This window comes from Acytostelium subglobosum (assembly GCF_000787575.1).
Source record: "Acytostelium subglobosum LB1 DNA, scaffold: scaffold20, whole genome shotgun sequence".
Classification (NCBI taxonomy): Eukaryota; Evosea; class Eumycetozoa; order Acytosteliales; family Acytosteliaceae; genus Acytostelium; species Acytostelium subglobosum.
The window spans coordinates 459,019-481,646 of NW_012236513.1; the positions used below are offsets into that span (position 1 = coordinate 459,019).

The 22,628-nt window shown below is 44.8% G+C and overlaps 11 protein-coding genes across 11 annotated transcripts; 4 read left to right on the forward strand and 7 right to left on the reverse strand.

The window, feature by feature from the left end:
• Nucleotides 1–4: 4 nt before the first annotated feature.
• SAMD00019534_090030 (hypothetical protein) lies at nt 5–786 on the reverse strand (the record flags this gene model as incomplete). Its single annotated transcript, XM_012895892.1, has 3 exons — nt 5–206; nt 306–525; nt 648–786. The coding sequence occupies 3 exons, from the start codon at nt 784–786 to the stop codon at nt 5–7; spliced, it is 561 nt and encodes a 186-aa protein (XP_012751346.1).
• A 332-nt stretch (nt 787–1,118) lies between these two features.
• Nucleotides 1,119–2,592, forward strand: SAMD00019534_090040 (hypothetical protein; the record flags this gene model as incomplete). Its single annotated transcript, XM_012895893.1, has 3 exons — nt 1,119–1,317; nt 1,393–2,246; nt 2,320–2,592. Coding segments are annotated over 3 exons (1,326 nt in total), but the record flags the coding sequence as incomplete, so codon positions are not given.
• A 100-nt stretch (nt 2,593–2,692) lies between these two features.
• On the reverse strand, nt 2,693–3,754 carry SAMD00019534_090050 (hypothetical protein; the record flags this gene model as incomplete). The annotated part of the gene is made up of 1 exon (XM_012895894.1): nt 2,693–3,754. One exon carries the CDS (start codon nt 3,752–3,754, stop codon nt 2,693–2,695), a length of 1,062 nt encoding a protein of 353 aa, XP_012751348.1.
• A 463-nt stretch (nt 3,755–4,217) lies between these two features.
• SAMD00019534_090060 (hypothetical protein) lies at nt 4,218–5,542 on the reverse strand (the record flags this gene model as incomplete). The annotated part of the gene is made up of 4 exons (XM_012895895.1): nt 4,218–4,597; nt 4,710–4,788; nt 4,874–5,188; nt 5,285–5,542. 4 exons carry the CDS (start codon nt 5,540–5,542, stop codon nt 4,218–4,220), a joined length of 1,032 nt encoding a protein of 343 aa, XP_012751349.1.
• Nucleotides 5,543–5,717: 175 nt separating this feature from the next.
• SAMD00019534_090070 (hypothetical protein) lies at nt 5,718–6,908 on the reverse strand (the record flags this gene model as incomplete). Its single annotated transcript, XM_012895896.1, has 1 exon — nt 5,718–6,908. One exon carries the CDS (start codon nt 6,906–6,908, stop codon nt 5,718–5,720), a length of 1,191 nt encoding a protein of 396 aa, XP_012751350.1.
• A 439-nt stretch (nt 6,909–7,347) lies between these two features.
• On the forward strand, nt 7,348–7,737 carry SAMD00019534_090080 (hypothetical protein; the record flags this gene model as incomplete). Its single annotated transcript, XM_012895897.1, has 2 exons — nt 7,348–7,374; nt 7,459–7,737. 2 exons carry the CDS (start codon nt 7,348–7,350, stop codon nt 7,735–7,737), a joined length of 306 nt encoding a protein of 101 aa, XP_012751351.1.
• Nucleotides 7,738–7,829: 92 nt separating this feature from the next.
• On the reverse strand, nt 7,830–9,248 carry SAMD00019534_090090 (hypothetical protein; the record flags this gene model as incomplete). Its single annotated transcript, XM_012895898.1, has 2 exons — nt 7,830–9,140; nt 9,228–9,248. 2 exons carry the CDS (start codon nt 9,246–9,248, stop codon nt 7,830–7,832), a joined length of 1,332 nt encoding a protein of 443 aa, XP_012751352.1.
• Nucleotides 9,249–10,638: 1,390 nt separating this feature from the next.
• On the reverse strand, nt 10,639–16,633 carry SAMD00019534_090100 (hypothetical protein; the record flags this gene model as incomplete). The annotated part of the gene is made up of 9 exons (XM_012895899.1): nt 10,639–10,773; nt 10,839–11,018; nt 11,082–12,986; nt 13,055–14,910; nt 14,990–15,115; nt 15,179–15,273; nt 15,342–15,875; nt 15,962–16,084; nt 16,164–16,633. 9 exons carry the CDS (start codon nt 16,631–16,633, stop codon nt 10,639–10,641), a joined length of 5,424 nt encoding a protein of 1,807 aa, XP_012751353.1.
• Nucleotides 16,634–17,614: 981 nt separating this feature from the next.
• On the forward strand, nt 17,615–18,472 carry SAMD00019534_090110 (hypothetical protein; the record flags this gene model as incomplete). Its single annotated transcript, XM_012895900.1, has 1 exon — nt 17,615–18,472. One exon carries the CDS (start codon nt 17,615–17,617, stop codon nt 18,470–18,472), a length of 858 nt encoding a protein of 285 aa, XP_012751354.1.
• A 453-nt stretch (nt 18,473–18,925) lies between these two features.
• On the forward strand, nt 18,926–21,011 carry SAMD00019534_090120 (hypothetical protein; the record flags this gene model as incomplete). Its single annotated transcript, XM_012895901.1, has 3 exons — nt 18,926–19,414; nt 19,488–20,289; nt 20,371–21,011. The coding sequence occupies 3 exons, from the start codon at nt 18,926–18,928 to the stop codon at nt 21,009–21,011; spliced, it is 1,932 nt and encodes a 643-aa protein (XP_012751355.1).
• A 351-nt stretch (nt 21,012–21,362) lies between these two features.
• Nucleotides 21,363–22,620, reverse strand: SAMD00019534_090130 (hypothetical protein; the record flags this gene model as incomplete). The annotated part of the gene is made up of 4 exons (XM_012895902.1): nt 21,363–21,725; nt 21,812–22,000; nt 22,070–22,276; nt 22,339–22,620. The coding sequence occupies 4 exons, from the start codon at nt 22,618–22,620 to the stop codon at nt 21,363–21,365; spliced, it is 1,041 nt and encodes a 346-aa protein (XP_012751356.1).
• Nucleotides 22,621–22,628: the final 8 nt, after the last annotated feature.

A 22,628-nucleotide genomic window follows, 5' to 3' on the forward strand; every position in this document is an offset into this window, starting at 1 on the left:
TTGTCTAGTCTCTTGTGTTGTAGACCTTCTTGCCAACTGTGAAGGGGATATACTTGTGCTTGATCATGTGTCTGATCTGGTTCTTCATGGTGATGGCGAACAAGACAAAGAAGTACATCAAGAGAATTGGCCAGAACACTGGCAGATCGAGGAATGGAATGAATGTGCAGAAGATGGCAATAGTCAATGCCTTTACAATTAGATGCCTGTAAGTATGTATGTTTGATTGATTGATCGAGCATAAGTTAGTTGGTCAGTTCATGATTGATTGATTGAATGATTGAATGAATGAATGGGATACTAACCAGAACAAGAACTCTGGGAGTCTTCTTACGAATGGCTTGACTTCCTCATCACCTTTGGTTGGGAGAGACACGTTGAGACCATCAACATCGCTATCTGGGTCCCACTTTGGCGAGAGGAATGCTATCAGCTGCGTCAACAAGAAGATTCCAAGTGCATAGGTAACAACGTACCATCCACCTCCAGATGTATACACTCTCAAGATATATAAGATTAATAATACTATAGTGTAACAAATTAATTAATCAAGTTAGTTAATGAATGATGAATGATGAATGATTGATCGATCGGTCGGTTGATTGATTGAATGATCGATTGAATGAATGATGAATAATGCTACATACAAGCAGCAGCAGCCCATCTATGTGGTAAGAAGGTAATAGTTCTTTCGATCAAGTTCTGGTATTTCCTTCCAACCAATGTCTTTAGTGACGCAAGATCATTTGGAGCTGTTGGATTTCCTTCATAGATTGTAGTTGGCATCCTGTTATTTTGTTTGTTTGTTTAATTATATGTATATAAAGTATATTTAGATATATATTGATTGATTGATTGATTGATTGAATGGATGAATGAGATTTATAATAACTACTATTACAACAACTAAGTATGAATGATTGAATGATTGAATGAATGATTGAACTTTTGAATTCAAACAGGTCGTGAGTCAGAGTGTTGAACCTCAAAAACCATGCAAATTGAAAGGAACTTCACAACTTTGACAAGTCTCGCAACGCAGTCCCATTCATTCAATCATTCATATTCATCAATCATATTCATTTACATACACATACAAACATATATAGATAGATAAAGGAATGAAGGAGGAACAGAGGGACTTGTACTCTTTGATAATAAATCAATTGGTACATGATGGATTCATCAATGAGGCTACAAAGCTGAGTGAATCAACGATGATACCATGTCCTCTACCATCAGATGCAAGCAACAGATTGTCACAAGTCATACAAGGAACGATAGGTCCAACAAAGGATTCAAATACACTATTCGATGGTATATATACAACAACTAACTCTAAAGTGTAGCGATGACGACTGACTCGTTCATTCAATCTAATCGATCAAACAGAAATGGACACAGACGGTATTGATACAATTGGAGGAGATAGAACAAAGGGATTGGACTTTGATAATGCTGCGGCGATGCAGAATGTTACACCATCAAAGGTGTCATTCTTGACAAAGTTCATAACGACTCATAAGAATGCATGTAGATGCGCCAAGTTCAGTTGGGATGGAAAGTTTGTGGCGACAGGCTCATCAGATACATCGATCAAGTTGTTGGATGTCAACAAGATGCGCAATTATAATCAAACAAAGAACGAGACCACTGAGGACTTTGCCCCATCGCGACCCGTCATCAGAACGTTCTATGATCACACACAGCCGATCACCGACCTCGACTTCCACCCGTCGGCACCAATCCTCGCGTCCGCCTCCAAGGACTGCACCATCCGCTTCTACGACTACAAGTCGTCGCTGAAGCGCTCGTTCAAGTTCCTGCAGGACACACACAGCGTGCGCACCATCAACTTCCACCCGTGTGGCGACATGATCCTGGCGGGCACCGACCACCACATGATCCGTCTGTACGACGTCAACACATTCCAATCGTTCACAGCGCGCAAAGTCAACGAACATCATCACGGCCCCATCAATCAGGTGCGCTACTCTGTCGATGGCAACATATTCGCCAGTTGCTCCAAGGATGCCACCATCAAGATCTGGGACGCAGTCAACATGAGTCTGATCAACACATTGCCCAGTCCGCACAGTGGCAACGATGTCACCTCTGTCCAGATCTCAAAGAATCAAAAGTATCTGCTGTCCTGTGGACGAGACAGCTTTGTCAAACTATGGGAGATATCCTCTGGTCGCATGATTCAATCGATCAACACTGGCGTCAACTTGTCCAACAACTCTGTAAGTCATCGCTTCGTTGCTGGCCAGCGTCGACGAGTCGGGCTCAACTAACTATCAACCTCCACCACACGAGCAGAAGAACAGACTATGCGCTCTGTTCAATTGTACAGAAGACTTTATTATTACATTGGATGAACAGCCATCGTCAGTGGCAGTTTATAACAGCAGAACAAAGGAGTGCGTGCAGAAGTTGTCTGGACACATTCAATCGATACGATGGATTGCGTCATCGCCTGTAGAGAATGCTTTGATGACTTGTAGCAATGACCATCGTGCAAGATTCTGGACCGAGGACTCTCAACTAAACAGTGGCAGCGGCGGCGGCATTGGCAGTGGAGGTGGCGGCAGTGGCTTCTAACTGCAATCATTCAATCAATAAACATGGGCTTGGACTGACTGTCCACGCGACTCGATGCAACATTATTCATTCATTCATTCATTCAAGTTTATTGGTTGATTGATTGATACGATGAAGTATTTCTCTTCTTGATCAAGTGTAGTATGACTAGAAGGATGATAATAAGCCCGGCGACTGCTCCAATAGTGATGCCGGCAATTTCGGCACCATTGAGATGGTGCTTGGTTGGACAGTGCGGGACATTGACGCCAGCAATGTTACAAGTTGAGGAAATATTGCATTTGGTGATTGATGGGCCACCATGATCAGCAGAGGACATGTTGATACCGCTGATTGTTAGGTTGGCTTTCTCTTGACATTCTATTAGAACTGAGCCAGAGGAGAATGTCCCACCTACTCTAATATTGGTTAAGATGGTGTCGCCATAGACATCAAGGTAGTAGTCAGAATGAGTGATATTGACAAGGTTGATGTTGGAAAGGAAAGAGTTGGGACCAATTACAACGAGGGTTTCTCTCCAAGATAAATTTGAGAAGGTACAATTGTCCATGGTAATACTGTCTTGTCCTTGGATGAGAGGGGTGTCGTAGAAGTTGGGGACAACAAGGCTGTTGTTTGAGTTGGAATAGACGGAGTTGGTGATTTCGATATGGCTCTGGTACAAGACGAGGGCGGCACTACTAAATTGGTCAAATAGACAATTGTCAATGGTCACATTGGCCTGTTGTAAATTCAATAGTTGGTCAGTAACCATGTTGTTTGTGAATGAACAGTTGTTGAGTGCAAGAAAACAAGATGGTCCTCCTTTGGGGTTGACAATGTTGGCTGTCATTATCAAGATCCATTCAAAGCCAGTGCAGTTGTGGATATGAACATTATTGAGCGTGATGTTTGTGTTGGAGCCAAGGATGCTGATGACATTGCTCGGTTGGTTGGTCAGGCCATCATATATGTTGAGGTTGTTTAGAGAGACGGTGATCTTTGGAGACTGATCATTGCCATAGATGGAAAGAAATTGTGACCCTTCTAAGTAGAAGTCGGAAGACAAGGGTGGGGCTGCACCATTAAAGGTGAAGTTGAGGTCTTGACTAAAGACTCCGGTATTCTCGGTGATAAAGTACTGTCCTGATGCAAGTTGGATATTGACCATTGTGTTGACTGGATTTGATATGAGTGTCTTAAATGAGAGGAAGGCAGATGTTATGTTTGGACAAGCATCGTTGATTGATATTGATGACAATCCGCACAACAAAGATGAGTTTGTTGAAGATGGATTGACTCCTATATTGATATAAGCGAGTTCAATCGATTGATCACATGACCTATGATCAACCAAAACTGAAAGGACAAATGCCAACAGTATTAATATTACATTGCTCATTTGATCTATGGTACTACTTTTATGAATGATAATCAAGTCTTCATCAACAAGCATTGTCCTGCGACTCCGAGACCAACCCAACAATCCCTGGGTTGATCATCCGCAACCCTTGATGGGGGAAATTGATTGAGTGATCTGATCAGGTCGGACTCCGCATTTTGATCAAAACTCAACCAGGTGAAGCATTGATTGTTCAACTCAAAGAGTCCAGGCCTGGTTCTTGATTTAATATCTACTTATCCGCCGCGAGAGGCTTCTTGGGACGCTTGGATGGCAGATCCAGTAAACACTTGGGACATTGACAACTGAAACCATAGTTGTCAAAGAGGTGACTTTGTCGCTCGACATAGTCTTTGTTCGGATCGCCATAGGAGATGGTCAACTCGTCACCTTGTTTCAAAGGCTTCAATGCCACTAGATTGAGAGTATGATCATTGGGGAATGCCAGGAAACAGTTTGGTTCACAACTGTGATTGATGAATGATGCCAAGTAATACAATCCAATACCAGAATCTGGTGTGGCTGCTGTTGGTGTCGTAGCGCCAACCTGTATTCCGACAGTATTAATATACAGTATCTGCATTACTCTAACGAACCATTCATAGTTGAACTCTTGATTGAGTGTTAGGATGTGAGGGTGGGTTGGGATAGTTCCAGAGGGGTAATGGTGGGTAAGTGTCCAAGTCTTGATCAATCGCCAACTCAGTCAATGAACTCAACTCACTCTTCTTATTGCTCTCCTTTGTTAACATTGCGCGTTGGAATGCTAGGTAATCGTCTTTCCACTCCATTGGTGGATCTTTCTGTATCATGATTGATAGATTGATTGAATGAATTATCGAGTGAGTGAATGAATGATCATGTGACATGACCTGACAAGACATTTACCTTGGCGAATGACAACACTTGAAGATTCTCCCAATGCTCCATTGTCTTGTTGAAGTGATATCCGAGAAGAATACGGGCTACTATCTTGGCGGCTAGTAGTGGGAATCGCCTCTTCTCCGCCTGACAGTACTTCCTCACTGTATCAATCGATGTACAGCATGCCAGATGATACTGTGTCTCTGCTGTATTCTTACAATTGACTGAACAGTAGTTCTGACGACAGTTGGGACAATGAACATGTTGATGTTTGTTGTTGCCAGTAGTTGTCGCGTTGGTGATGGGGGTGGGGAGATTGGTCAAGCAGTGAGAGCATACCTATGTATGATTGATTGATTGATTGATTGATTGAGTTAGCGAGTCAATCAATCGATCAATCAGTGTAGTCGTTCGCAGCAGAGTATAGGTAGTTACAGAGTTTGTTGATGCTTGATCGAATGAGGGATGGGAGACGAATGGTTGTTCAGTGATGATGGTACTACCAGCTGCCACGGAGACCTTTGTGAATAGTCCACGACCATGTGATGTACCAGTGTCCTTGATCATAACCTTATCATGATGTTGTCCAATGATCCTCTTGTATATATTCTCCAACACTGCCATCTCATTGTTTGATGTCGTCGTTGTGTATTTGAATCGTTGTCCATTAGTCGACGACGACGACGACGACATCATCATCGAAAGAGAATGTGTTTGACGACTCAGTGCCGTCGATACATTAGTACCCAAAGTGAATGATCTATACACTAGTCTGTTATACATTGTAACAAAGATGAATGAATGAATGAATGAATGAACAGACAATCAGTTCATCTCACTTTTTATTCGACGACGCCGACGCGCACCTTTAGTTGCAGACCTGCATTTCATCGTGGCGACCAAAGATGTTGTTGTTGTTGTGATTGTTGTGATCGTTGGAAACAGATACAGGACAGTCATTGAGTGAGAGCAATCGCTCAAACTCCTCGTCAAGGGCATTGACCTCGTGGTCGTTGCGTATCGATTCGATTGATGGCAGTGGCACAAAGTCTGTGATGAGAGTGAATCTTCCTTTGCCCTTGGTATGTCTCTGTTTCTTGTACTTGGACAGTGCACTCATTGAGAACACCTGTAGTTTGAGCTTTGGCGGTATGGACATCACAGCCAATCTAAAGAAGACTCCACCAGGTGTCCTCCTTCGGACCTGTTGTGTCTCTGTTGCTTCATCATCATTGTCGTCTCCATCATGCTCTCCTTCGTCGTCCTTTGTCACTACTTTGATCGTTATCCCACCTTGTTGCTCAATGTCCAGGGTATGTTTGAGCAGCTCGATTGACTTGGTTAGACCAAGTGACATGACGACCAGCTCGACCAACACCATGTTAGACTCTTTGTTGAGGAATCCACATATCTTGCGCACGATTGTCTCGATCATTGACCTGTCGTCTCTGAATTGAATCGAGTCAATCTCCAATGTTGAGTGATGATGCTCCAGTGGCATTCTCATCTGTTGCTCATGACTCTGTGTCTGTGTCGGTCTCTGTCTCGTCGACAATGATGATGATGATGATGAAGTGTATGTCTTCATCTCATTATTGAGTAATGCACACTTGTCCATGTTGAGAAGATGAAAGAACTCTGTGTATAGATCATCCAATGATGGACACAGTCCTAGATCCAACATCCTATGGAATGGACTAAACACCTTATATATATCATAGTTCTTTATCCTAATAGTTGTCTTTATCTTTTTCTTTCCATCATGTTGTTGTTGTTGTTGATGTTGTTGTTGTGTTTGACTGTTGGCTCTCTTCTTCTTCCGACTTTGTTGTTGTTGTTGATGTAGTTGTTGGGTCTTTGTGCTAATCACACCATCGACGGTGATGACTGATCCCTGTTGATCACAACTCAAGTGATCATCTTCATATTGTTCAATATCATCCAATGTTCTCTTATTATTAGTATTTGTTTGTTGTTGTTGTTGTTTGTTAACTTGTATCAGTGGTGTAGTTATTGATGTTGTTGTTGGTTGTTCGTCTACTATCTCTCCTTCTTCCATTGATTGAATATGTGATTGATGAATGAATGTATGTATCTGTATCAAATAGAACAATGAATCGATTATAAAGTGTGAAGATGAGGGGGTGAATCAGGTCCTTCTTCATATTCTTGTATTTCCCCCATTCCCATTCTTTGACACATAGTGCCCTATCTCATTGTATAACATTCAACAATCAAGTATTACTATCTCTATCTATCTATCTATCTAACAAATAATTAATTAATAATGGAATTGACTCAAGACGGAGATGTTAACCATGGTGGCCTCGACGAACAACAACATGGAGCAGGAGATATACCTAATAATAGAGACACAGTAGATAATTTAATGGAACATGCTACGACTTGGTTTGAGTTTGCTAGTATCAACTACAAAGCTGTTTGGATAACTATTATACTATCATTTGCCACAATCATCATTGTTAAAAGCAAATGGAATGAATATCAGAAGAGAACATACTTTAGTACGTGACTCCTCCGTATCATCATGGCCCATTCATTCATTCATTCATTCATTCACTCACTCATTCATTCAATCAATAACAGAGAAAGAGATTGTAGAGGAGCTAGATGATGGATCAAGGTTGGCAAGATTGAAACAACAGGAGAGATTTGATGAAGAGGCTAAAGCAGCACGTGAGAGATTGGAACAAGAGGCACGTGATGCAATCAAGAAGGCAAAGGAGGAGGAGGCGGACAAATCAAAGAATAGTAGTAAGCCATTTGATCGTCGCGATTACTCTGCTTCACTGAATGGTGGCGGAGGCGGTGGAGGCTACCGTCCATCAAACTCAATGAGGAACATTGGACGCTGCTGTGGAAAGTAAAGAGAACCATGGTGATCGGCATGCCAAACCATGAGGTCTAGCCATTATTATTATGTTACATTTGGTTCTCTCGTTCATTCATTCGATCATTGTCATCGCTGCCTTTGAGTATGTGCATGTGCAAGAGTCGTGTTGATCAGTGTACGAAGATGTTGAAGACTCTCTTCAAATAGTTTGCGATCGATTGAGAGCAGGTTGGAGAGGAGTGGCGAGTTGGGCAGGCTGAGAGCCTCCCACATCGTTCGTACTATCTTGTTCATCTGCATGAGTCGAAGATCCGCCAGGTTGTTGTGATCGTTGATGTCCTGTCGCAGATCGCCAATGAATCGTCCAAACTCCACGCGCAGCGACTCGAGCGGATAAGGATTGGTGTACGTGGCACTCACATAGTACTTGCTGATCTTGGCCATGATCTCGCTACCAAACTCCTCCCACAGCGCCAGCCTGCGCTCGACCTGCTCCTTCTGGCCGCCCAGCTCGTTGATGCGCGTGCGATGAAGCTGGACCTGCGAGCTGAGCTTTTTCTCCGAGTCCAGTGCGCGCTGACATTCACGCTCCAGCTTTGTGATCTGTTCGCGTTGTTCAGCGTCCTGTTCCTCGTGCTTGGTGGTCAAAGTGGCGAGGCGTGCTTCAATCTCCTCGATTGAGGCCTTGATCTCCTCGCCATCGTCGTCGTTGCTGCCGCGCGACTGATCCAACTGTGCGCGCACGCTGTTAAGCCTGAGGTCGGTGCGCTCCAGCAGCTCCTGTTTCTTTGCCAGCTCCTTCTCGAGCTCTGCAATGCGCTGTTGATCGACGCGCATCTTGGCCGTCTTGCTTTGTGTATCCATGTGCATCTTGAAGATGTCGCTGTTTGCCTTCTCCAGCTGCAGTGCCAGATCCTCCTTCTCCTCAGCCATTCGTCGCTGCTTGGTGTCGCTCTCATGTAGCTGTGTGTGAAGGTTTGCCACCTGGCTGTCAAGCTGATCATAGTGCTCCTGTTCGATGCATGATTGATGCTGCTGTGCGATGTGTTTCACCATGAGATTGAGCTCGCCGACCACCGCGTCCATGCCGACCAGGTCGTCGAGGGATACGCGACCGACCAGTCCCAAGTCAATGCATGTTCGGGCAATGTCACGCAACGTTTGCTCAGTGACTTGATTGGCATTGCGTGTATGTATCAACTCGGCAGATGTGTAGGCAAACTCTCGCACCTGCTCGTCGTGCATGGCAGTGAGTGAGGCATTGGCCTTTGTCAGAGCATTTGTATCCTTTGTGTATCTCTCAGACAATGCACCAAAGTTCTCCATCAACTTGAGGTATCTTGTGCGCACCTCTGCCAACTCCATCTTGCACAATGTCAATTCATCCTGTTGCTGTTGTTGTTGTTGTTGTTGTTGTTGTTGTTGTTGTTGTTGTGGCTGTGTAGTTGATCTTGTGTATCCATTTGATGTTGTTGGCGGTGTTGTTGTTGTTGGCCTTGATTGTGAAGATCCTGTACCATTTACTCTATGATAGTTTGGCATCATCTTATCTCTCTCTTTATCTTTATCTATCTCTATCTCTATTCTATCTCTATCTTTATCTCATCTTTCAAATAGGTATCTCAATTTGAATTTTTGGCGCCACATGTTAAAACATTGAATATTCATTTCTTGTGACGCCATCGGTAGTTAACTGGCAAGGACTTGGTGAAGAGGAGTGGTGTACCTGACCCAACATGCAATGTTGTAGGTCTCCCAGTGATCATAGTACCACCTTCAACAAACAAATAAAGGTAAGGTAAGCTTGAATGAATGATGGTCGATTGTATGATTGATTGAAATTGATTGTGTCATTTATTGGATGAACAAACCCGAGTCTTTAGCTCAGACCGATGACACGTCCTGAATGACCATATGGAGGTGTTTGAGACTTGGGAAACGATCCAGAGGAACAAAGAATATTGATGGTGTTTCGTTGAGTGCCTTCAAATAGCCTGGGCATTGAAATGAGATGGTCAAGTGTGTAAGAGTACGATGGAAACATGTTGCCAGGTCATTGATAATCAATCTCATCCAAGTATGGTCTTTGTTCTTGTTATAGTTTGTTGTCTTGAAATCTTGAATCAAAAGCGTCAATCTATCCAATTGGTTGCCTCTGTTAAACTCCACCAACGTCTCATCAAACAAGGGTGGATAGAGTTGATCGATGGTTATTGCATTGATTGATCTAGGGTCCAATCCACATCGTTGTATGAGATGAGTGACATGTAGAGGTGATAATCCAATAAGATCGAATGTAACGGCTCGTTCTTCTCTAGAGGACAATGAACCAAGTAGAGACCTGACTTGCTCAATCTTTGTAGGAGTGGGTACCGCTTCGTAGATACATTGTAGTCGACGAATAATGATCATTTCAGGAGAGACATTCCATGATCTGAAGTGTATCGAAGTGTTGTGTTGGGCATTGTACAAACAGTATCTGTTCGTTATATGATTTTTGAGATCGACCAAAGAGTTCATCATTGACATGTCGGTCTCTAGGCTTGTACATTATCTTTGTCATTGTAGAACATCGACTTAGTTTCCAACTTGAATACAAGATGGGTATGAATTGATTGAAGGATTCGATGAAATGACCTATTGACCAAAGATAATGATCTCCTGGTCCACCTCTTATAAGACACATTGGTAAATAATAACTTAATTATTAATGTTATTATAATATCATTTAGTTTCATATTTATTTTCTCTAATGTCAATATATATATTACAAACAAATAATTATTCAAATGAACTTTATCCTCTCCTTCAACATCTTCAACACAATCCCCACCATCTGAGTGTGTAATTTAAATGGTAATAATAATTATTTAATATTTGATTGATTAATTGATGTTTACAAATGAATATATGGATGATTATGATGATGGTTTGGTTATGCGTAGTAACTTGGATATGCTACAGTGTCATGCATCTTTTCAATCTCATCCTCGGTGAAGTTTAGCTTCTCCTCCTCCCAAGTATCCTTATGTGTCAGCCAGAATTCAGACAGTGTATTCTGTACAGTGTTCTATAATTATAATAACGACCAGTTAGTTAGTAATGGATGGTTGATTGATTTGATGTTGTACTTACACTCAATGGGAAAATGGAAGAAGAATATCTGGATAAATGATCCAGTACCTCTGGGAAATATGTTGGTATTTGGTAGGGACTGGACAGGACGATTGAACTCAGTGTCAATATGTACTGATGCTTCTGTGATGCATTGGCCGATGTAGTCTTTGATTGTGATAACTGAGTGGTTGCGTTGGACTAAGAGGCGAGATATTGTTAATATAATTGATCAGATCGCGCTATCCACCGGATTAAACTTACAATGAGTGCTTTGATTCGAGCAGTATCATGTTTGCTGGACTTGAGCAATGAGGTAAGGGTGTTCTTGGCATACTCGCGGACTTCAATCTGAGGGTCATTGACATAGCCCAGAACAATGTTGTATACAGAGTCGATCTGTTGGGGAGTGAAGAGGATCGAGTGATTGAAGAACAGGATCTGGAGGAAGGGCAATGTGGCACGGCGCACTCTCCATGATGTGGACGTGATGCTCTTGACGCTGTTGATGATCTCATCAAGTAGCTTCGAGTCAGAGTAGAAGCCCTGAGCCATTGAGGTCACACAGATTGTTGCCAGGGATGATGTGTCCTGGTTGGTGTCGGCTGTGAATGAGATGATCACGGGCAGCAACTTGGGCACAAGACGCAACAGTGTGTTGGAGAAACCTCTGGAGAATGTGTACTCGACCATGGCGATCAGTGTCTCCCTCGTGATGTTCTTGCCATCGACAACCTTGGAGGCGTCCGTGGCATCCTTGATGAGGACGTCAATGGCTGCAATCGAATCGGCTGGCAAAGTTGGCGGCTGGAGTACGACCAGATTACCGTCCTTGTCCTGGAACTGTGTCTGATATACCAGCACATGGGTGAACAGTCTGAAGGCCTCGTCTCTGACCTGCTTGTACGGGTTGGAGAACTCCTTCTGGGCAATGACAAGCACACGATCCAGGTATGGCTTGGACTTGAACGTGTACTCAAACATCAGTGCCTTGAGGAACTTGAGCGATTTGGACTGCGACGAGATGTTCTCCGGCGAGTTGCCCTCGGTCAGTCTGAACAGCGTATCCTCGAGGAACTTCAGTCGGTGCACCTTTGTGTTGTAGGACATGTAACGAATGCATGTCATCCAAGAGTCGGTCAACTCATTAGAGCAGGTGCTCAAAGAGTTGTAGAGCAGGTCGGACAGGTAGCTGATGACCTCTGGTGTGCGTGGGGTGTCGGGCGTGGTGGCATAGTAGCGGCCCAGGCCGCCAATGATCTCGGCCAACACATTCTGATCCTCCTTGTCCGTCCTTGTTCTGAGCTTCTCAATGTATGGCTTGATGAGCTCAAAGAATGTCTCCTCGCGAATGATCGTCAGACCATAGAACAACGTTGCAAACTGGATTACGAATCCGAATGAGGGCAACCAATGTCTTGAGTGTGGCCACATGGCTGTCATCAGCTTCTGTGATACCTTGGCGGCTAGCTTGTAAGACTGACTCTCGGCATCTTGATCCAGAGAGAGGTAGTGGATCATCTTGTCGAGGAACTCATTGTTGACGAGCTCCTTCAGGTTCTCCTGCACGGATGTCACGGCCAGCTTCTTGGCAATCTCATTGACCTGCGCGGTCTTGACGGGCTTCTGTGCCTTGGTATGATTGATCCAGTAGTTCTCGCTGCACTTCTCAAAGTAGGTCATGTCCTGGGCGGGGAACAGACTGGACAGCAGGTTGACAGAGTGCAGTCGCGAGATTGGATAGTCACAGGCCAGGTTGTAGAATGTACAGTCCAGCGTGTTCTTGAACGCATGGAAGCTCTTGGTGAACTTGGCAATGTTCAGACAGTTGCCCTCGTAGCTGTCCCTCAGCTGGCGCAGCGACACGCCCACCAAGTAGGTGGCAAAGTTCTGGAAGATGAGATGGTCCTTCCAATTGAGATGGTCCTTCTTCTGGTGAAGCAACAGTGCATCATTGAGCACGCCAATCATTGTGATGACCGAGTGGATGCTCTCCTCATTCTTCTTGTCCACGTATGCCTTCTCCTTGATGATCACATCATTGGGGATGTCAGTCGTGTTCAATGAGACATTGATCATCACGTTGGAGTACTGTCGCACGATTGTTGGGTCAGAGTTGTTCAATACAAAGTGTTGGATAAAGTTGCTGAACTGCTCCCTTGTCGATGGCTATACATGATTGGTTGATTGTTAGTTCAGGATTGGTTGATTGATTGAAAGATTGGTTGTGAACATACCCTGAGCTTGGCATCTTGGGGGATGCCCACGTAGGTCGAGAAGATACGTTGGACATAGGCAAAGTTGGTCCTGAGCCTCTTCATCATCTGCTTCTTGAAGAAGAGATGGATGGTACCCTTGATGACCTCCTCTGATTTAAGGCTTTCATACAGGTCGAGGATTGTCGGGATATAGATGTGATAGACGGATGGATGATGTAGCAGCACACGCTGGATCGCCTCCTGGGCAATGGTCCTCACCTGCACGTAGTTGTGCACGGCCAATCTGTTCAGGGCACTCAGTGTGCTCTTGAGACACTTGGTCACGGGCAGTCTATGGTGGAACAGCTTCTGTCGCGTGAGATGCTCCTTGAACGACTTGAACACCAACATGTTCCTGGTCTTGAGCTTCTTGAGTGTGAACCACTTCTCGTGCAACACGTCCGAGTTCTTGTCGTGCACATCATTGATGCCGTACTGAAGCACGTAGTAGACCTTGACGATCTGTTTCAGGATCAACACCTCGTCGTCCTTCTCCTTCTCCATGTATGTGTGCAGCTTGTCGATGGCATGGTATATCTTGCTGGTCAGGTCGCCCAACTCCTTGATTGTCACTCTGCCGTGGGTGATGGGGATTGGAGGCGGGTTGTACTTGGACTCTGGAACATGCACAGGCTCTGCCAGATCAGTGTCCTCGACCACAAACATGGCTGTTCGCAACACACTCGACAATCCCTTAGTGTAGTTGTATACCTTCATACGATCGTATGATGATGGATTGGTCTTGATCTCATCGATGTACTTGTCAAGCTCGGCGACTCTCTGGATCGCAAACAACTCGATCAACTCCTTGGCAAACTGGATGGTGTTCTCGTTAGGTTGGAACCATTCGATTGGGTAACATCCTTCGTTGGTCTGTCCCCAGTACTTGATGTGACAGTCCTGCTCAGCAAGAAGGGTCTTGGGGATGGATCGGTTGTTGGATGGATAGTAACGGGTGAGTGAGAAGATGGACTTGCGCACTATCTTGGCAGCCTGCTTCACCAACACCTTGTTGCCAGACTCCATCAACACCTTGCACACGCTGATGATGGTGTCTTTGTGCTCGGGCAGTGAGTTGCCCGTCTTGAAGACCGAGTAGCCAACGAGAGACAGGTACCAACGGTACTCCTCGTCGGAGCAGTCGCGCAGCTGGTACTTGCCCTCTTGCTTCTTGAGCACCTTGTTGAGGAATATTGGCAGGAATCTCGCCAATGCCTTTGAAGGGTTCCTCAGTGTGGCCGCCATCAAAATGATACTGTACTGCTTGTAGTAGTCTGGGTAGTAGCTCTTGGAGAAGAACTTAGCCAGCTTCTCCAGCACGGCCGAATAGATGTCGTCGGACATCTGGCTGAAGAACAGCTCCATCGTCTCCCACAGGAACAGGCCAGTGGGCATCTGTCTCTTGCGTCCCGCGATATCCTTCTTGGTCGCCGAGTCCTTGATAAATGATAGTACAGAGTCAAGCAACAGGAGTGACCAGTCGAGGAATGATGAGGTGGACAGGGCTGCTTGCTTCTCGTGCTCGCTGGCATAGTCCTCTTGTTCGTTGTGCACGGTCTCGTCGTTGAGCAACACACATTGGAAGATACGATTGAGGAACTTGAACGCTGCCGAGGCCTTATTGGGATAGCTCGAGTCGATCGATGAGCTGGCCAACTCCAACAAATTGTAAACATGTGATATACCCTCGGGATACGCCTCTGGCTGTGATATTAAAGGGTGGAAGCAAGTGGATACCACCTCCAACTCACTCACAATACGATGTACCTCCTCGCCACCAACTGACGCGTATACACGCTCCAACAACTTGGGGAATACCTTTTGTGGTGCAAGGTCTACAGTGGATGGAAAGGAATGAGTTGAGTTAGTTAGTGCACAACATATGATTGCTGTTGAGTGATTAAGATAACATACATGCCAACTCCTTGATGATCTTGCAGGCACTCAATGTTATGTTCTTCTTCTTTGAGTAGAGGGTGGAGGTAATATGAGGTAGCACAGTGTCCACAACTTGTTCCACGAGCTCGGAAGGATATGGAGCTGATGAGGTGGGGAATGTTAGTTTGATTGATGCCAGCCAGCAGTCCAAAGACATCTACATACTCTTGTGATGGTACTTTGCAAAGTAGTGGGATAACGAGCCGATGGCCTCAAGCAAGGATGCTGTCCAATCACCTTGATTGCTTGGATGGAAGTATCTGTATAATGAACACATGTGTCAGTCGCGTGAATGGTAAACAGGCGTATGAGTGAGAGAGAGACATACGTAGAGATTGATGATAATAGCTTCTGAAGCAACTCGATTGTGTTGTACTTTAGAAGAGTCACAGCCAGACCGCCAATGGCTGTGTACTCCAACGATTCGACACGCTTGATGACAAAGGTGGAGGGGATGTGATGCTTGATGGGCTTGAGATGCGAGAACTTGGGGTTGCCAATGGAGAGATCGATGATCTTGAGGAAGTGAGTGTAGAGACGCGGGGCATACGGTGCCCAGTCGATGTTGGTCGCGTGCTTGATGATGCGCCAGAACAGATTGACCCAGCGCTCGTCCCAGCCGACGTTATGCTCGATCTGCTCCCAGTATGTGAAGAATTCCAACACCCAGTGCGGCACCTCCTTCAGCTCGACCAGGTGGTGCGCAGGCAAGAAGTAAGACAGTGTGTAGATGCCCATGAACATCGATGTTGAGTGTGGACACATCCAGTCCTTGGCTTCACTCATAATCTGGTCGAATGAGTCAATTGCAAAGAATGGACGACAGGCAATCACAAGGCTGATCAAGTTGGTTTGCAACTTACTAAATATGATTGAATGTTTGAATGATTGAATGATTGAATGAATGAGTGATTGAGCGAGAGAGTGAATTGGAGGCGTTGGACTTACGTCTTGTCAGAGTCGTCAATGTCGACGTAGGAGGTACCTTCGGATGCAAAGCGGAAGGTGGTCTTGAAGAGGTCGGATAGTGGACGCCAATCGATTACTATATCAATCTGTTGTCGTCCAGCTCTGAGGTTTGAAGATGATGTTAGTATGATGTAGTAGACAGGGCGCCCTGATGGCAGTGGACGGATGGTTGATGACATACGTAATAAGGTTGGCCAATGAAGCGCATGTTGTTGACACGAGGGAAGTATATTTACAATGATCGTAGAGCAACGTGAATAGCTTGGCAATGAGACACTCACGATCGTCACGGTGCAGAGGATACTTGAGCATGACGAATGATTTCAGCAGGTTGAATGCCGTGAGGATGTGTGCGTGATCGGGGAACACCAGGGCGTAGTCAAAGGCCTCCATGATCTGGGCCTTGAGCGCCATGGCTTCCGGATGGATGGCGGAGGAGTAGGCAGGCGGACAAAAGTGCTCGATGTGCAGGAGGAACTTGGCGTCGACAGCATCGTCCTGCTTCAGCTCGATGTTGTTGGCCGCTCTCCACACAGAGATCGAAGACCTAATGGACATCTTTCCACCACTGGTCACTCTGCGCTGGACATAAACAGAATTGAGCTTCAACTCACTTAGACTTGCTGCCGCTGCATTGGCTGCTGCCAACATTGCAGGGTGTTGCTGTGGTGGCACCGAACTGAATATCGGGGAATTGACAACTGTCTCTACAGGCATCCTTCCATCCTTTATTCCAATCTTTGTTGTTGCCATATCTTAATACTACTGCTCACAACTTTAATATGTTGTGTGAGACAGTGAAGGAAATGATTGATTGATTGTTTGATTGAGTTGGATTGATTGAATTGTATGTATGTATGTATGTAATGACTGCCACTCACTCACTCACTCACTCATTAACTATGAGTTATATAAAACAATATAGATAGTGATAAGTATTACTACTACTTAATTATAAAGTAATTTAAATGTTTGTTGGAAGGAAGGAACAGTGAGTAGGGTTGGGGTTCAACAACAATGCAAGTTCAATTGAACAACACACCTTCATCATCTCCCAAACACTCAAACACATTCATACACATACTCGGTGGTGAGTCAAAACCATTCTTTGCACATCATAAGTGTGTGTTTGGTCATGGAAGGGTCAACTTTCAATCATTCATCGATTCATTCATCATTCATTCTTTGGAGTCATATGACTGGTTGGATATGTCAATGACATTACCATCATGTCGATGGTCTTTATTGACATAAGATATTAACTTCAGATTCTTCGATCAGAATCCAAAACACATGATGATTATGTAACCTGAGCGATATTATAAATAATGATTGGTAATAGCCACGCAACAACGCTCATTTAGTGACGTCATAGACTTACTTGGACATCTCAACTTACTCTGACATGCAATGAGATTGATCATCGACATATTGGACATCTTGAACTTCTGTTTATTACCGCATGGTCAGTGTTTGGTGACGACATGAGCTCACACACTCGCTCTATCTTGAAGAAATTAACTCAATTGATTGACGAAAGATTGAATCAATGAGTGAATGAATAATAGTGAATGAATGAACATATCAATGTAGATAGATACATACATACATATAATATAGATATATAATAGAATGAAGTTCTTGAACCTCAAGTCATTTCATCCAAGTAATAAGGCAAACCAGAAGAGGTTATATATTGCTGAACAGAGAGCTGTCACTGATAAGAAGAGGGAAGAGGAAAGAGCAAAGGAGGTTAAAGAGGAGCATGAATACTTTACAAACAAAGCTGCTTTGGCAAGTTCATACATCGAAGCGCAACGCAGTAAGGTTGGCTTCTTATACGCCGCTCCACCTGGCTTGTCAAAGTTAGAGATGCCCATGCCCAAGCAAGATCTTGAGGATCAGCGTGAACACGATGATTCGACAAAGCAAGGACAAGGACAAGGACAAGGCAAGAACCATAGACAGATGACCGACGTGGAGAAGTTCCCATTTCTGGCAAATGCACCTGTGCAGGGAGGATACTCTAGCGACGTCAAGATGACACACAAGCCATTTGGTATCGAACTGCGAGACGTTCGATGTATCAGATGTAATCAATGGGGACACAAGAGTGGCGACAGGGACTGTCTCATGAGGGACATCAACCCCAACGATCTACGCAGACAAGAGCGCGAAGACCCCCTGTCTGCATTCAACATGCCACAGAATGATGGATACAATGATGGAGGCAGTGGCCATTCAAAAGATCAAGAGGTGGACGATGATGATGATAGCATACTTAGAGAGTTCTTGGCCGGACTGACAAAGCGACAAAGGAAGCTACTGCTCAAACAAATCAAGAAAGAGGAGAAGGCAAAGAAGAAAAAAGATCGTTCATCAAAGCGAAGGAATAGTGATGATGATGAAAGTGACTCCAGTGGCAGCAGTAGCAGTGATAATGATAGTGGTGATGACAAAAGAAGACACAGGAAGAAGCCAAGGCAATGATTGATTGATTGATCGATGGTACGTCTGCGGGCCATTCAAATCTGACATTGTTTAATCACTGGCCGAGTCTCAATAGTGCGACTCGATCATTCATCCATCTGGCGTCGACTGAATGATGGTATCATGATACCAATGTATATATGTTAATAAATAGAGTATTTTGACTGATCATTGATTCTTCGTAATTGGGTCTTGTCAATCGTTAACGATTGGTTCTTCAAGTTTTGCGCGCACTTTCACTTGCAAATTAACCCAATAACAACACTTTGATCACTTTGTGAACATCATTCATTCATTGACAGACTTGTTATAACTTTGTTGTAAAAGAGAGAGAGATATATATATATAATGAACAACGGATATACATATACACCAAGCTTTGTACAACATTCATCTCCGCATAGGAAGCGTGCCAATCACTTCCCAAGGAGTTCTCGTGTCACTAAATATGGAATGGACACGGATGCCGGCAATGCCCCAGCCTACGACCCGCTCAGCTCAACAGCATTGAACGGTTCAAACCTCTTTGAACAACAACAACCTTCAATGAGCAACAACTACAACTACAGCGGAAGCAGCAGCAGCAACAATAGCGGCAACAGTAGATTTGGAAGAGGTGATTCAAACATGAACGATAACACACACATCAACTACAACAACAACATCAATAGACCGAGTGGAGGCTCAAGTAGCACAAGTGGAAAGGGTTTCAACGCCCCATCAAATGATTACAATCAAGTAGTTGGCAATACAAGTGCTATCAAGCCATGGCCGTCATCATCATCGTCGTCTTCATCAGTCATACATCGACCTCGCCCATCAACAAAGGAGAGAATATATCGATACACCATTGGCCCCATCGTATCATTGCTCGGTCTTATACTACTGCCCATCACATGGTTGGATGCAGCAGTCATGGGTATATTCAGAGGTCCTGTTGAGGTAAGTCCATGTCCATGTCCATGTCTCGCGGACACTCACTAACTCACTAACTCACCCAATCAATCAATCATAGGATGATGATGACGATGTGAAGAGTAGAAGAGCATCTACACAATGTAGAAAGACCTTTTGGGTGGCGTTGGTGTCTATACTGTCATTGCTCTGTATCTATTTATATATCTTCTTTGCAACTGGTTTGCCAACAACGATACTGCCACCAACACATGTCCATCCAGTCCAACCCGGTAATGTGGTAATGGACAAGGAGCTCGTACTCCAGTGGATAAGAGACGAGCTCAGGACAAAGGACATTGTGTCCAACTCGCAACTCAACAGCAGACTGCTCAGCTTTGTCGGCCTCGAACAGGTCAGGAGCTCGATCAGCCAGGGCCTGGACACGTTCAAGCAGGACAACCTGGTGCCACTGCACAACGCAATCGAGGAGCTCAGACTCAAGTCACAGACCGGCCTCGACAAGGACAAGCTCAACCAAGTGTTGGACGAATATATGAAGGAAGGCGAGAAACGCTACCAGCTGTTCTTGGATGGGCTCGAGACTCAGGCCAAGGCCAGCTCATCACGTCTCACTGAGGCTACAAAACTTGGCGTTGTGGAGTTGGAGGGACAGACCAATCGTGGAGTTGGACAGATCAATGATGTCGCACGTATGCAGAATGAACAACTGAGCGAAAAGGCACAATCATTGCTGGATGAACTTCTGGCCGCAAGAGACCAGCACATCAGTCTGATGACCGAACAATCATCCATCAAGATCAAGCAACTCATGGATGAGTTGAGTGCCACAGGCTCAACTCAGGTCAAGGAGTGGGTGAGGCAGCTGGAGGACACCCGTAGCAAGGAGATGGAGAGTCTGGGTATGTATCACGTTCGATTTATCGATCGATCACTGGATGACGACCACTACTGACGCGTGTCGCCACTCACACTTACTTTAGAACGACTGCTGAGCGAGGCGACAACACAAATGACATTGATCCAACAGTGGATCAGCAACAATCCAGACATGCAGAATATTCACAACCAATTGGAGAACGCTGGAGATTTCAGGAATATGATCCAGGATGCCCTCGAGATCTATGCTGCGGACAAAACCGCTTTGACCGACTTTGCCATGAGCATCAGCGGTGGCAGGATCCACTACAGACTGCAACACCATCCAAACACTCCAACGCATCCCGATGCATCCCTTCCGACATTGATGAGAGTGGCCACACAGTGGTTCCGCGCATCGTCCAACCCCAACGTGCCCGAGATCATCCTCGACCCAACACGCAAGGAGCTGGGCGACTGCTGGGCGTTCAAGGGTGGCAATGGAAGTGTTGGTGTCCAGCTCTCGACACCAATCATTGTCAGCGCCGTGTCCATCGAGCATCCACGTCCAAGTTCCTCCTTCCACTTTGAGTCAGCACTCAAAGAGTTTGCCATCATCGGTCTCCAGAATGCCACCGACGAAGGTGTCGAACTTGGCAGGTTTACCTACGACTCCACCAAGAATAGGCACGTACAGACATTCAAAATAGATGTAAGTAGAGTAGTAGTCAGTTCAATGACCATTGGAAGTAGTTATATTCACTAATCAATCACATATCAATCAAACAGACTAATATTGGATCGTCCATTGTTGTACTGAAGGTGCTGTCAAACTATGGTTTCAGTTACACYTTGTGTTTATAGACTGCGCGTCCATGGTACGCCTGTTACATCTTATCAAGACCCAATGATTGCATGGTAGATGATGTTGTCAGCAAGACCTGCCTGCGGCGACACTCAAACAGATTGGAAACACACTCTGGCGCACGCGCCCGCCGCACTCTAATGGCATTCACAATATACTTTATAGATAGATATTCAGAGTTTGTTGCATTACATTGCGTTGTAGTTTAATATTGTAGGTCAGGTTAGGTTAGACAGGTATAGTTAAGTCAGGTCAGCGAGATGATGATGATGACGATGAAGATGACTGATCAGATGACGATGGAGATGATGATGACATGGATGATGATGAACCAGAGATTGGCATTTGGCTTGCAATGGCCGATACAAGTTTCTCGAATGGTAGACTCTGTAGTATTACAAGACCTGGACCGGACAGAGTCGCCAGGAACAAGCCTTCACCGCTAAACAATATGTTGGTGGCGCCACTGACCCAAGCAATATCATACGTGATGCTGGATTCAAATGCCACGATGCAGCCAGTGCTCACCTTGATAGTCTCTTGAGGCTTGAGCATCCTATAAATGATTGATCCACTTCCATGGATGAAGACCATGCCATTACCAGTAAGCTTTTGCTATATTATTTGAATGAATAGTAGTTGTAGATGTGAGCGATTGAGTATGATTGATAGATTGATCGAAGGATAGATGATGGACATACAAGTATGAAACCTTGCCCTCCAAAGAATCCAATAGAGAATCGATTGGTTATACGTGGACCTATCTCAATGTCGTTCTCGCCACAGAGGAAGGCATTCTTCTTGCATATCAACTCTCCTCCTATATCCGCCATCTTAATGGCCAATATCTTGGAGATATAAGGTGAACTGAATGTTATCCTACCAGTCTCCTATAGTTTGATCGTATCCCTCGTTAGTAATACACATCCTTGACTCAGTCAGTGAACGAATGACCTTACAGTGAGCGATGAGTTCTTGAACTTTGTTAGGAATATACCCTGTCCTGTGAACATTCTCTTGATACTGGACATGAATCCTCCTCTTGCAGAGGTCTCCATCTCCATCGTTGAACTCATCTCTAGTAATGCACCAGTCTCTGCAGTTATAGAAGAATCTGGATCCAGTTGTAGTTGGATGACCTGTGACTCATGTCCCATAATCTCCCACTGATTGATTGATTTAACTATTGAGTAACATTGCCTCGACTCACCTGCTGCCGGTAACCTACCTCAAATGAAGTTGACTTGCCCTTGATGACGCTTGGTTCATTGTTTGCAAACAGACTTTGAATTGCACGTTTGTGGCTGTTTAGGCTGTCTGTGTTATCTTGTGATGATGCTGGCGGAGTTGTTGGAGCAGTCACACTTCCAGATGCTACACTTGTGGACTTGTGACGACGACCCAAACTCTTTGTCGTTGACTTTGTCGTCGTAGTTACACTTGATGAAGCAAACACCAAATGTTGAATGATCAGGTTCCTAGTCGATCGAACTATTTCCCTAGACAACATTATTATTA